At 42.7% G+C, this 13693-nt stretch overlaps 1 protein-coding gene across 1 annotated transcript; it reads right to left on the bottom strand.

Annotated features, from left to right (window-relative positions):
* Nucleotides 1–1863: 1863 nt before the first annotated feature.
* On the bottom strand, nt 1864–8926 carry LOC119165697 (uncharacterized). Its single transcript, XM_037417788.2, has 5 exons — nt 8811–8926; nt 7155–7312; nt 4840–4913; nt 4667–4750; nt 1864–2141 (listed from the first exon to the last, which is right to left on the bottom strand). The coding sequence occupies exons 1-5, from the start codon at nt 8898–8900 to the stop codon at nt 1990–1992; spliced, it is 558 nt and encodes a 185-aa protein (XP_037273685.2). The 5' UTR covers nt 8901–8926; the 3' UTR covers nt 1864–1989.
* Nucleotides 8927–13693: the final 4767 nt, after the last annotated feature.

Here is a 13693-nt window from a genome sequence, read left to right as displayed (position 1 = left end):
AAAGCGTGTGCACTCGAATTTCGTATGCGACGAGGCACCTACGAAGCAAACATCCATCTTCTGCTTAGCATTCTTTTAATTTATACCACCAACTGGAAGAACATACCAAAAATTCACGGCGCTGTTTTCGGACATTACACAAAGGGCGGCATTTATAGTGTTTTGATGCAGCGCAACAACCTGCTTGCCATTCGGAAATATCAGCAAATGATTTTATTCCCGACATCCCTTTATGTTTCTGTATGAAAGCATACAGTGCGAGCTGCCATAAAATGAGCGTGACAAACTGTTAAGAAATGTCAATCTTCATGGCTGTCACACACACACACACACACACACACACACACACACACAAACGGCTGCTTAAGAAAGAAGGGAAGGCACTAGCGATGCACAGGAACGCAGTGTTGTACATGCATGATATTTAGGTCCACACGATTACGGTAATATTTTGAGCATAGGAAACTGTAAATCCGCATAAATTAACCTCCGAAAGCATACTGTTGCACCAACTTTGATAGTTTCATTGAACTTTACCAAGAAAAACGTCTTCTAAGGCAATAAATATATTTGAGTGAAAGACGCCAGTCTTTTAAATCGGCATCGTATGTCAGTACTTGGGTACCATTTGCCTTTTTGTGATATGTTCTATCATGAAAAACCCACTAGGCATCAAAAGGACCAAATATTGGAGATGTTCGGAATTCATCTTGGCAGTCAAAGCACGAAATATATTGCAGCACAAAACAGACACGTAGAGAACTGCTGACTAAGAACATATATGTGTTTGTAGATTATTAATAGAAATTCTGAAAGTCAGCGCTCATCCGCGTAGCGTTTGTCATCCTGCAATATTGCGGTCGGAATATCAACACAAATATGCATGCTTGGTTGGTAGCACTATACGTACTGACCACCTTCAAAGCTAGCACATGTCACTCGCTGTCGAGTGTAGCTGTTCTGAACAACGAAATACCGTTGATAACTAAACACTAAAAATCCCGAAATAAGAAGAAAAGCTTCCTGTCAGGCAGATCATCAAAAATATAACGGTGAATGAGCAGTAGATAGTTATGAGCATGTTATCATCACCTGATAAGTCAATAAGCTTTACTGATATCAAAGTGCCGTGCTCCTCGGAGTAGGTACTGCCGTTTTCGCAAGGTAGCTGTAAGAAATTAGTGCTCGTGATATTAACTAAACTACGCTGGATGTCTTTACATAAAGAACTGTTATTAACTATCAGCTTAACTCGTTGTATCTAAGATACTGCTACTTGTAATATGCTGTACATGTGTGTCTGCTTCACGATACTTTTCGCAGTCCGAAAACAACTTCTGTTCATTCGTGTGCTTAGGTAATAATATTAGTAATTAAACCATTTTTTAATATACTCATGACAATATCTTCATAACCAAGGCAGTTGTAACAGCTTCAAACTGCCCGTTCTTTTCCGAATGAAATGTACACCTAGGGCCGAAAGTTTACAGACATCGAGGCGCAAGAATAGGCTGAACGGTTTGCCCCGCCACGGTGGTCTAGTGGTTAAGGTACTCGGCTGGTGACCCGCAGGTTGCGGGATCGAATCCCGGCTGCGGCGGCTGCATTTTCGACGGAGGTGGAAATGTAAGCTCATGTGCTCAGATTTGGTTGCACGCCAAAGAACCCCAGGTGGTCGAAATTTCCGGAGCACTCCACTACGGCGTCTCTCATATTCATATGGTGATTTTCGGACGTTAAACCCCACATATCAATCATTCATCAGGCTGAACGGTTGCTTGGGCAGGTAACTTTGAATTTATATATCGGCCTGCTCCGAAATGGGCAAAGATGCACATCGCAATTGCACTGAATAGTCACTAATAACGAATGAATTCATAATGTATTCTCAGACCAGGTGGTTTCTAAACTTTTGGCGCCGACTGTACGCAAAGGGGCAACCCGGCTCGTCCATAGCGACTTCAGGTCCAGTTAGAAGCCCTAAAAGCGTCACGGTGTTTCTGTGGTTGTCGTCCACGTGCATGTGGGATTGTACATGTAGTACTTTCTCGAAGCACCACAGTTCTGGTCGAATATGAACTCGCAGCAATACGCCGACTCGTAGAGGTTGTTCGAGCGACGCCAAAGCGAACAGCCCAGACCTGCATGGTAAGAGTAAATTAATGAACACACGAATAACAATGAGGGGACACCGAAAACTACTTAGTCTAAGGTTTCACCGTTGGGATCATAGACGTACGCATGGAGGCATGAGCACCGCCCCCTGGTAACACAAGAGGAGGGAGGGGGGGGGGGCGCAAAAGTCAACCTTATAGATAGATACATTGACATAATAGGGAGTGGGGCACTGCGAATTAGGAGGGGGGGGGGGGACAAAGTCAGCCCCATACATCGACATCATAGAGAGGGGACGCACTGTGACGAACCTTCGTCCCCCTCTCCCTCAAAGCGAATCCTCATCAAGCCTATGGGTAGGAGATTTGGCAATCACGCATGTTGTAAAGGCACACTTCAGATTTTTTTGTACCAAAAACAAGTGAAGAGTAAACTATAGTAGTGTTCGCTGTGGGCTTGGTTCATGTTTTGTGTCAGTAGTAAGCTTTCGGCCAAAAACACGACCATTAACGAGAAAACAGCTCACATGCATGGTCTCTTCTGAGTACACCTAACACTACTCTAAGGCAAAAGTCATTTTCTTTTTCTTCTCAGTCAACGTGTGAGGAAGCAGGAAACAAGAGACATGGCTTCACTTGACTCTTACAAACGCCCTCTATATTTTGTTTTCTTCAGGTCATGCTCTCTCCTGCTTTGTTCACCGCTCAAAGGAGGGTGTTAGAAGAGCCTCATGTGACGTTAGGCCACATGACGTCACCACAAAATTTGTGACTTCATGATGACGTCAGAATACTCTCTGTACTTAACTCTTACATGCAGCTCAAGACATAGATGTTCCCTCAAAGGAACACCTTTTTGAGCTGTTGTCTCAATCCGGGGATATGCTGCAACTTTGTGCGAAATATGAAGCTCAGGTATTGAGGCCACCATTCTGCTATGTGTCTTTCGCATTCCCGCGTGGTCTTGTTTTTGGCGCCAAGTTTACTAGTGAAAATTCATTTCAATGGTGGCGCGAACTGCTCGGCTAGCTGATTTGACATATAGGATGAGGCTAGTTTCGTTGTGATTGGATGAAGACCGGGTAAATTGTCGATGAAGAATTGCACCTTGCATCGTGGCCCCAGCAGGAAGAAATGCAGTGTTCTACCCTCGCCGTCATGGCTACTAGTGGCGCTGGCCAACACTGTCAGATTGATATGCACATATGTACCAAATTAAGTGGACGGCGAGGTCACCAACGCCTTAGCTCCGTTGCCAGAGCGTCGAATGCGTCATTAGAAGGTCGCAGGTTCGACACCTGCCAGCGGCAAGTTATCTTTTTATCCACTCTAGTTTCACCCCATTTATACATCATGAATTGCTACTACAAGTAATGTATAGTATACTTTCCTTGTCTTTCTTGTCTGTTCTAATTACTGTTGTTTCTAGCGAAAAAAAAAACAGCCCTTGAAACGATTCTTATTCTACTTATTTACACCGAAAAAAGCAACAATGGCCTGAAAGGATAGTCGATACTATTACCTCTTACTACCACTGATCGATACTACTACCATCACCATACGGCTATGAATACTACCAACCTCCACCCTTACTGCGGCTATTATTACAACGACGGCTAGTAGTAGGTACCACATACCATGATCTACTGGCCATAAAGTCTCTTATAGATGCACTAGAGGGGACTGTGGCGCTAGTGTATATGAGAGCTAGCATGAAAATGATGGGTTTGCCTGATCTTCGTAGTTCTGGCTCGGTGTGCGTTCATGTGGCTTGGAGCCGCTTTGTCACGAGACGACAATCAGCTAATGTTCAGTAGTTGCTGTTCAGCGCCCGGTGAGTCTTTTAGGCTGACTAGTTCAGGTCGGATCTCGCAGTTCACAGTGATCCATTTTTTTATTCGAAACAAAACAAAAACACAGCAATAAACAAAGCTGCAAAAGCTTTCGAAGTCGCAAGGACGAAGTCTATTAATTTGTCTATTACCAATCATTTCCATTGTGGCTGAACGATTGCAGTGCCGAAATTCCCCGTAGTTGATATTAGAAAACCTTATGCTACTTCCACCACACTACTACAACAAAACTAATACTAATGATAATACTACTACTACCGCCACCACCACCACCACCACCACCATCATCCTCATCATAATCAGCCTGCATGACTATACCCACTGCAGGACAAAGGCCTCTCCCATATTCTGCCAGTCTACTAGGTCCTGGGCTTGCTGCTGCCACTGTATACCCGCAAACTTTTTAATCTCATCAGCTCCCCTGACTTTTTGCCTCCCCTTCAGCTGCTTGCTTTCTCTTAAAATCCGGTTTGTGATCATTAATGACCAGTGGTTATCATGCCTTTGCGCCACGTGCCCTGCCCATGACCATTTCTTATTTTTGATTTCCCCTGTGATTTCTTTAACACCCGTTAGTGCTGTGATACACTCTGCTCTCTTTTTGTCCACACCTATAATTTTCCTTTCCATTGCTCACTGCGTCATCCTCAATTTAGGTTGAACACTCAAAGATCCACTGCAGAGTAAAAGTGCACTCACCGTTTTTGGCGTACGGGTGGCGAGCAACGAAACAAGTCTCACAGTTCATGTAAATGATTTGAGTCCACTCTTGCGGATAATTGTCTGAAAAGAAATGCAGCTGTCGTAATTAATCGAGCTGTGCATGCCACACGAGGGTTGTCATTCAGATGGGACTTGGAATCTATACGTACTGTTCTGCGGAACAAATGTCTTCACGTTTTTGCCGATGTAGCAGTCCGTTGAACTCAGGGTAAGTTTTCCCTTCCTGAAATGTAACAGGAGTATAGGTTGGAGCCAAGAGATGGAGGCAATGCAATGGTCATTAATAGGCATCTATTATGGTCGTCTATTAAACTGGTCGTCGTTTTGATAGTCAAGCCTGACAAAAACAGGACCACTCATAGGCGTGCGCTATGGGGTGGGGTGGCAATACAGGTGAAGCGGCCACCATTCCAAGTCTTCTAGGGGGGGGGGGGGCAAGTTATTTGCGGAAGAAGAGAACATGGTTGCAAGTAAAGTTAGCTTTTGAAAAAGCATAGAATATAACACAAGCTTCTTGAGAAAAAAAGACAAGAAATAATGTATTCTCGGGCGGAGATTAAAGTCTAGATACATCGCTAATGAACTTACAGAGCCAAGCCAATTATGTGCAAACTCATCAGAAAGTATAAGGGGAACACGAAGGCTTCAAGAGATCGTACGTAACTTATTACGAAATGCCGGTGAAGCTAGCGCTTCGACAAAGGGGGTAAGGCTCGTTGAATATTTCCTCTGTATTAAACTTTCGGACCGTTGTAGAGCCCGCTAACAGCATATGCTGGGCAGTTGGACTGAATACAGCCAAAACTTACTGGAACTTTAGAGTTTCCACATATCTAGTTGTCTCTAATCCTTCAACACCGAGCGTGCATACAGGAAATGAAAAGTGCACAACTATACTGTTACAAGGAATTTATCTGCTCATAGAGCACTGACGTTTGCTCAAAGCGAGGTAATAGTGTAGTAGTGATGATCAATTTCCTGGCTTTAAAATTCAAAGCTGACTCAGCCTACTATTATAAATACTAATTATTCTGGTTTAAAGTTGGGGCTTAACGTCCTAAAACCGCGATATTATTATAAGAAACGCCGCAGCGAAGGGCTCCGGAAATTTCGACCACCTGGGCTTCTTTAACGTGCACCCGATACTAAGAACACGGGCCTTGAGCATTTCCGCCTCCATCGAAAATCTGGCCGGGATTCGACCGCTATAACCACTAGACCTACGTGGTGGTTGACTACGCCATGAAGACGCGTAAAATCCGGCAAGATTGCCGGACTCTCCAGTGTGCCTTGAAGAAAGTGGACAATCGTCTCTTTACTCAGGAGAGGATATTGGGTGCATGGCCTTGAAGTGCATCAGCCCAGAAAGCCACACGAGCCCTTCTACAATTTTGGGGGGCAGCATCCCTGAGCCACCACTTGTGAAACCCTGTACAGTGTGTGAAGTGTGTGTGTGGTGTGCAATATCCATCTCCTTTTCACTCTTTCTCTTTTTTACTGCCTTATTTTTCTCTCCCCACGTGTAAGGTAGCAAACTGAACTAAGACTAGTCAACCTCTTCACCTTCGTTATATTCTTTCTCTTTCTCACTCGTCTGCGGTTATGAGGTACACCATAGTGGAGGACTCCGGATAACTAACTCCCTTGGGTTCCTTAACGTGCAGGGACATCACATAGTACACGGGCCTACAGCGTTTCACCCCCTTTGAAATGCGACCTCCACCACCCTGACAGGGCTGACGTCTTGCCTGTCAGCAATTGAGCATTACGACTGATGGTGCACCACAGCGTCTATACTAACAATGACACTGGGTCATATATCTTCCTTAGATATTTATTTGCTGAATAAAAAAATTTTAACAAAAGAAAATGGTTGGGGATGCCTCTTAGCGCTTTTGTGTCCATATGACACGAAGTTTTTAACAAATTTATATGCCAATCCCTTTCAAGGTACCGTGCTCTGCTGGAATTCGGTTGAATTTTCTGCTAACCACTCCGATGCTCTTGATCCTGACATACGGGGCAAAAATGCTGCGATGGTACTTTCTGTCGCCGCAGTTCACTTTCCTTCACCCCACTTATATTCCTGAAAAATCCAGTGAGGGTCGATTGTTAAACAAGGGGTGGAGATGTAGAACAGCAACAAATATAGAGATACATACACTGATGCACATACACTGAAAGAAAAAAGAGTACACTGATCACGAACACTTAGTTATGCAACAGACAGCTTGTGTTCGTCTGGGTAAATGTATTTAGACAGGTGACGACAGTAGGTATGTGGGGAAGGAAGTTTGATTTTGGATGCTGCACGAAAAAAGAGGTATTATTTCATGCATTTCTCGACAGTAGCGGGAAGAACGCATCTTAAAACACGGTACCATCAATTGCTTCGTGGTGCTAAATTGCATTACGGTGGCTCTGCATGCGTCACACGTGATAGAAGAGTTGTAAATGATCTCACGTATATCCATCTCTGCCAAAAGTAAACATGGCAGAGGTGCTGAAGTTTTCGTACGATCCGTGTATGCTGTACTTGACGCATTTGGCTGTTCCACCAATGATGGCATCGACTTCGTAGTTCCTGTACATAAGGTACCATTCTCCAACGTTCGGGTAGCACTATAGGAAGAATAAGAAACTCGTGAGACAGAGGGTCGATAAAGACAGCGGATCCCTGTTTCACAGGAAATATGTAAAAGCAAGACAGCGACGCATGATCCTACAGAAGTAATTGCATGCTTTGTCATAAGGAGTCACAATATAAAAAAAAACCATAAAGGCAGCTTCATGCTAGAGGTTTTAATCCTGAATTCAGCGCTGAGCTGGGCAGCCTTCTTGCTTTTCTTTCCGTTTTTATTTCCTGCTCTCTCTATTTTTTGTCTTCCCTGTTTTGGGGTCTTTTTTTTCTTTATTTCTACTTACTTGTATTTTTCATCTAATTTTTTTCTTTTTTTCCCCACTGTTTCTATTTCTCACTTGATCGTTTTTTTTAAACGTTACGCCGACCGATGAACGACAGCCTGGGTGCCTAAGGTGCTCTACACTTCTCATCACCAAGAAGCTCAAAGAATGCCAGGAACAGGGCTTCTCCTCGGGACGAGCATGCACTCAATATGATGATCATGTCTTTGCCTGCATTACGCTATGTTACGACAGCATACAATGACCGCATGTGACAGCCCGGGCCCCCGAGATGCTCGGCACTCAGAATACAAGCTACTCCATCGGAACTGCAGCACGCCTGCCGTTCAATTACGCAAGAGATTCGTGCTAGGTGTTTTCCGTTCGAATCAGGAGTACGTTTGCGCGCCTAATGCAAGATAAAACATTACGCTTGGTACAGCATTGGTGTTGTAATCTCTGGCTCACATTAATTTGCCAAGGAATTTCAGCTTTCTTCAAAAATTATTGACACTGACATATATAAGGAAGCGTCACCTTGAACACTCTAGAGGCAGATGACGTCACGTAAACGAACAAATACGGTTGCAAAGAAACATTGCTGCGAATTATCTTTGAGTTGGACCACGACGGCTTGGTGTGGACCTTGAGTTTTCGTTTTCTTTTCCTAACGTCTTAAGCGACTATAGGTGCTATGAAACGTGGGTCCTTCAAGACGCATGTTGTTAATTGCCGAAGATAAACAACAATGGCCCCAAATCAGACATGCTTCTTTCGAATTACTCCAAGGCGGCATTTTAGGAACTTGAATAAAGCATTCGGGAAATGAGACGAGGAGATGTTTTTGCTTGCGGTCTAAAGCGTCATTCAGATTCACTTAGTTGCATTCAAAGCTTCCATCCATCAAGGTATACCGCAAAGTGCGACCTTCCCGATTTGTTTCATAGTTCTATATTGCCATTAGCTAGAGCTGGGGCAGCAGCAATGACATATCAGGCTTTATTGTACTACGCACGTTTTGCTAACTCAGGCTAGGTGAACTAGCTCGAGTTACCAACCGACTGCACTCTTTTGTCTTTTTGCACTACTGCCAGAGTACTCTATACTAATTGAGGTATATACGTCATTCACTTCATAATAACTAAAAGATTTACGCCGACTGCGGCCGGTTTTTAACCTCTACGCTTACAAGCACACAAGCGTTTAGAAGGCGTACCTTGCTCGCATCTTGGTATTCTTGTAAGTCACTCCTTAACTCCGGATAAAAAAGACCATTCGCGAAGGTCAACGGACCAAATCCGATCATCAGGCATATGCAGACCCCTACAGACTTTTCAGCCACGTGCATCTTGTAAAGCACCGAGGGTGAATAGAGCGCAGCTTGAATGCGCCACAGTCGGTGAAACAAATTATCGAACGATCATACATAGGCAGGTACGTTTTGACTTGTGCTATCGTAGCACATGCAGATATTATATGTGACAGTTTTCCGGTTGTTTTGCTGAAGCAAATAACTGTGGTGCGTTCTCAAAGCATTCAAAACCATCTGCCATATTTAAACGACAATTCCCTAATTTCCGGAAATCCATTCATCACCTCTTCTTGCCAAAAAGCTGCAGCTGTTAACGTTTTTTTTTTTTACAGAGAATATGCGATGCATAAACTTTTGTTGCTGTTTTGGGGCTAATATTTTTCAAGAGAGAAAACCTGCAAGTACAAAATTGTACCGCAAGATGGTAGAAAAGTGGGCGATCTCCAAATATTGATGGTGCAGTGGCTGAGTTTCATAGAAAACGTGATCGTAATAACTGCTAGCTATATTGCACACAAGTGATTTGCGTTTTATTTGTGTTTTTTCCTCTTTCGTTCCCCTCAAACCTCTCTTCCTCACGCAATGCTGGGTGTTACTGTGTTGCAAGTAGGACTGAATAATTACAATCTAATCTCTATATTTCTCTGGAATGCAACAAGTGTGTTCTGCAGCAACCTATTGAACTACTGGACTCTTGATATTGATTGATATGTGAGATGTAACATCCGAAAACCAACATATGATTATGAGAGACGCCGTAGTGGAAGGCTCCGGAAATTTCGACCACTTGGGGTTCCTTAACGCGCAGCTAAATGTGAGCATACAGGCCTATATAATTTTCGTCATCATCTCTAAAATGCAACCGCAGCCGGAATTCAATCCCACCACCTGTGGGTCATACCGAAATTTTCCGATAACTTCAATGGAGCATAAAATATTGATTTTGCAAAGTTTATTATTACGTAATGGAACAGAAAGATAATCGAGCCACTTAGACACGCTTGCCGGTAAACTTTAAGAAGAATGTAGTTCACAAATCAGCCTGTCACAGTTTTTACCTCTTCTTGTATGTAATACATTTTTTCTTGGAGGACAAGGAAGGAGCAGAAGAAACCAAATATAGCTTACCACCGGAGGGGACAAACGTCTTCTTGTTCTTAGCAGTGTAGCATGGTGATGAGCTTAGCGTTATTCTGCCTCTTCTAAAACATGTATAAGTACGGGAGACATTCTCTTAATGATTTACCGAGTGTTCATAATTCGCAATATTGGGAATGGTATGACAAAATGCACATCACGTTACTTTCATATACAATCACTTCATCTAATATGAAGGTTATTTTTTTTGTTAACAAGCTTCAATCTCTTTGAAAACGTTGCAACAATATGATGCTCAGAAAAACACAGTAAGCAAGTTAAAAATGAAAATATCCAACGCCATGAAATAACTATGAAACATCACTGAGGAGGAGTAAGAAGAAAAAACCGATTTCCGACATGGTAAGGCAATAAAGAAATCATTTGAAGCCACCCCCGTCAATACCTTACGCCCTCGCATTGTCATTTTTTCTTCCCGAGCAATGACCAGCTGAGAGGCAAACGTTTAAACTGCGAACAGCTTAACTGAACGTCGTAAGTTTGGCCCCTATCAGTGGGATGTTGTGTTTTTGCCATTTTACTTTATTCCCATTTATTTGTATCACAATTATTCCAATACACTTAAAACTTTTCTTTGTGGGGCTATATGTACATGGGATTCGATTTCAAATTATTTAATCAATGCTCTTGAACTAATCCGAAACAATTCTGTTCATTTCATTCTTCACGGCTGAAGTCGTCACTCTAGCATTTCTGCCATAAAAAAATTCACTCGAACAGCCGTCTCTTGCCTCTCGTCGTATGCTTTTCCGCCTCTGTCAGTTTCATAACATTCATCATAATATTCCAACTCTTCGCGAGGCACTTATTTTTCAGCCTTCTTACGTATTATATAAAATTGATCATCCTAATAAGGTTGGCGTTATGTCATGTCTAACCAAAACATGCAGAGATTCATTTATTCCCAGAACGTCAGTAGACTGGAACTGCCTTCCCGGATATGTGGTCATCTTGACCGATCATCCCTTGTTTCATTCTGCGCTAACTAGCACTGTATAAACGCTCAGACTTACTTACTTGTTTTGTTTGTACACAATGCTTATATTTTGTCACATTCACATATACCAGCAAGATTTTTGTAGCACGATCGGAGACCAGGTACACTTGATTTAGAATTACTTATGTATAATCAGGAGCTGCTATGTTATCTAAGAAATACAGATCTGCAGTGTCAGTTAGGTTCTAATATGCTCATATCACTCAAGCACCTCATGACACTTGTTCATCACATTCACATATATGTCCTGAGAAGACCATTATGGTGCCTTTGATGCCACGTATCTTTGTTTTCGCGAGGCCAGATCTCAGACGGAAACATTATTTGTCATATTATTTTCTTATACAGGCCGCTTAACACTAATGAAATAAATAACAACTCATAATTACAAAACATAAACCTAGATTTTTAGTGCAAGCAATGAAAATAAGAGGCTGATAAGTTCTGAAGAAGGTATTTGCTTGAAGCGACGAAATGCTCATGAACGCGGCGATGCAACGCTACAACGAACGCGGCAACTAGTGGTCTCTTCTCTTTAATGGCGGCAGGTGGCTGCTTTAGCATGTGCCAGTATGTGACAAAAGCGTCTTTTAGTGTCTGTACGTACAGGCACCAAAGCAGGCTGTTACTGCCTTCGAGAAGATAAAACCGCTTGTCGAAGCGATGCATGGCTGTGGCGGCACCTCACGTTGAAGAACTTCTCATCTCTCACAATATGTGCGGTACACTTGTGAAACACACAAAAAGAGTTCGTACTGCCAAAGCACTCACTTTGACCACTTGTTTCCGAATGGAATGATGCACTCCGTGCTGAAATTTTTGTAGGTTCCGTATCTGCTGTACTTTACACACTTTTCAGTTCCACCGAAATTATTGTCATAATAATAATTTCTGTACATGAGGACCCACTCTCCGATGTCAGAATAGCACTGCGAACGATTGAAAGAACATTAGCGATTCTCGGGAAATGAAAATTTACTGAATTTTTCGTTGAACATTCACACGTGACCCAACTTCAATTCACCATCGCAATTGGTTTTCTCACCACTGTACACGTCCGTCTGTGCGTCATGCGAGAACACATCCGCGAGGTCCGATTACTCGTTAATATGGCAGCAGGTTATGTTTTAGATCCATTAACTCATTACTCTCGTGACAGGTAACTCATTACAGCAGGTAGCATTGGGTAAGACATTACTAGCTGGCGCATCCAGCGGAGAGGGAGGCTGGGGACTCGACAGCTTCCCCGGCACTTTTGAATTTCAGCGTACATATATACACGCACGCATGCGAACGCACCCCTGAACATATTTCGGGGAAGCCGTACTCGCCCGACCATCCTCCGCTTAGTGTTCCCAGGCTTCTGCTGATGCCCTGACTTAAGCTCTTTTTCTTTGTGCATATGAACACCGGGCTTAATGGAAATCTAAAACTCCTTGTTCCTAAATAAAATTATATGTTTAGCATCTACCAATATTATGACACTATGCCACAATGACTATCATTTATGATAATATTATCACACTATGACGGTTACCAGGAGTTTTTCTGTACGATATAAAGTGAGACACCCCCAGATAGGTCTGTACTGTAAGTGCACCCATATTGGACACGCGAAATCAGTTGACGTCATGCAGGCGACGTAGTTTAATTGGCCGTTCGTAACTACAGCATCCTATGATCGCTGGGCATAGACGAAGACGACCTGTGGCTCTTAGGTTGCCACGTACAGCAGGTGATAGTTGCGTAACGAAAAACTAATTAACCCTTTCAGACGCTATGTACATACTTGTGTACACCACTCGTTTTCGTTATTTGCAGCAAGTTGAGGCTAAGAAAGAGCAAGATATATCGTACATTAGGTGAATTAAACCTTTTGCATGAACAATTTGTCTTCATTTATTCTCATTTTGTAGTGTACTGATACATATGATGACTTTTCTGGAGGCACTACTACGTTTGACGATTCTTGTGGTGTGCCGCTTCTTGCAAGCAATCTGAAAAGCAGAAATTTTTCTTGCTCACAATTGGCATAACTAAAAATAAATTTGCACTATATTTCTAGCCCGAGATTAAATTCTATTTATGCCAAAATTAAGCATTAATGGCTTCATGATAAAGAGATATTTAATTGCAACCTAATTAGGACGAGTTACTATGACACACATAGATTCAACAATTATCTCGTAATTTTTGTTGAAATAGAATATTGAGTGCCTTGAAGTAACGTTGTAGCAAAAATTATCTGCACCAAACTGTAGGCCCTTTCATCGTACATTGAACTGTTGCACGGGAGTACAACGGTGGATATCACTGCCGCAGTAGTGCACGTTGGAGAGTCATGCCTATCTACAATAGCCTAATATAGGTCGGCACCCAAGGATCCTTTTTCTTTTAATGTGTAAACTTTCGTTAAAAAAATGCATACTTTCTTTGAAAAAATGCGGAAGTGTAAAAGTACTTTACCCGACTGTTATCCTGGTAGTTCTGGAGGCTGCTCCTCAGTTCCGGGTAGGAAGAATCACTGGCAATCGAGAGAGACAATTGATAGATGCATAGAAAAGCAGCACGTCACACAAACGTCTTTTCCTCGCGCTCCTATACAGCTTAGTGCCATGTGGCAACGTAGAAA

Source organism: Rhipicephalus microplus, chromosome 8, assembly GCF_043290135.1.
Source record: "Rhipicephalus microplus isolate Deutch F79 chromosome 8, USDA_Rmic, whole genome shotgun sequence".
Lineage (NCBI taxonomy): Eukaryota > Metazoa > Arthropoda > Arachnida > Ixodida > Ixodidae > Rhipicephalus > Rhipicephalus microplus.
The sequence above is the reverse complement of the archived record's forward strand: the minus strand, read 5'-3'. Positions and strand labels throughout refer to the sequence as shown.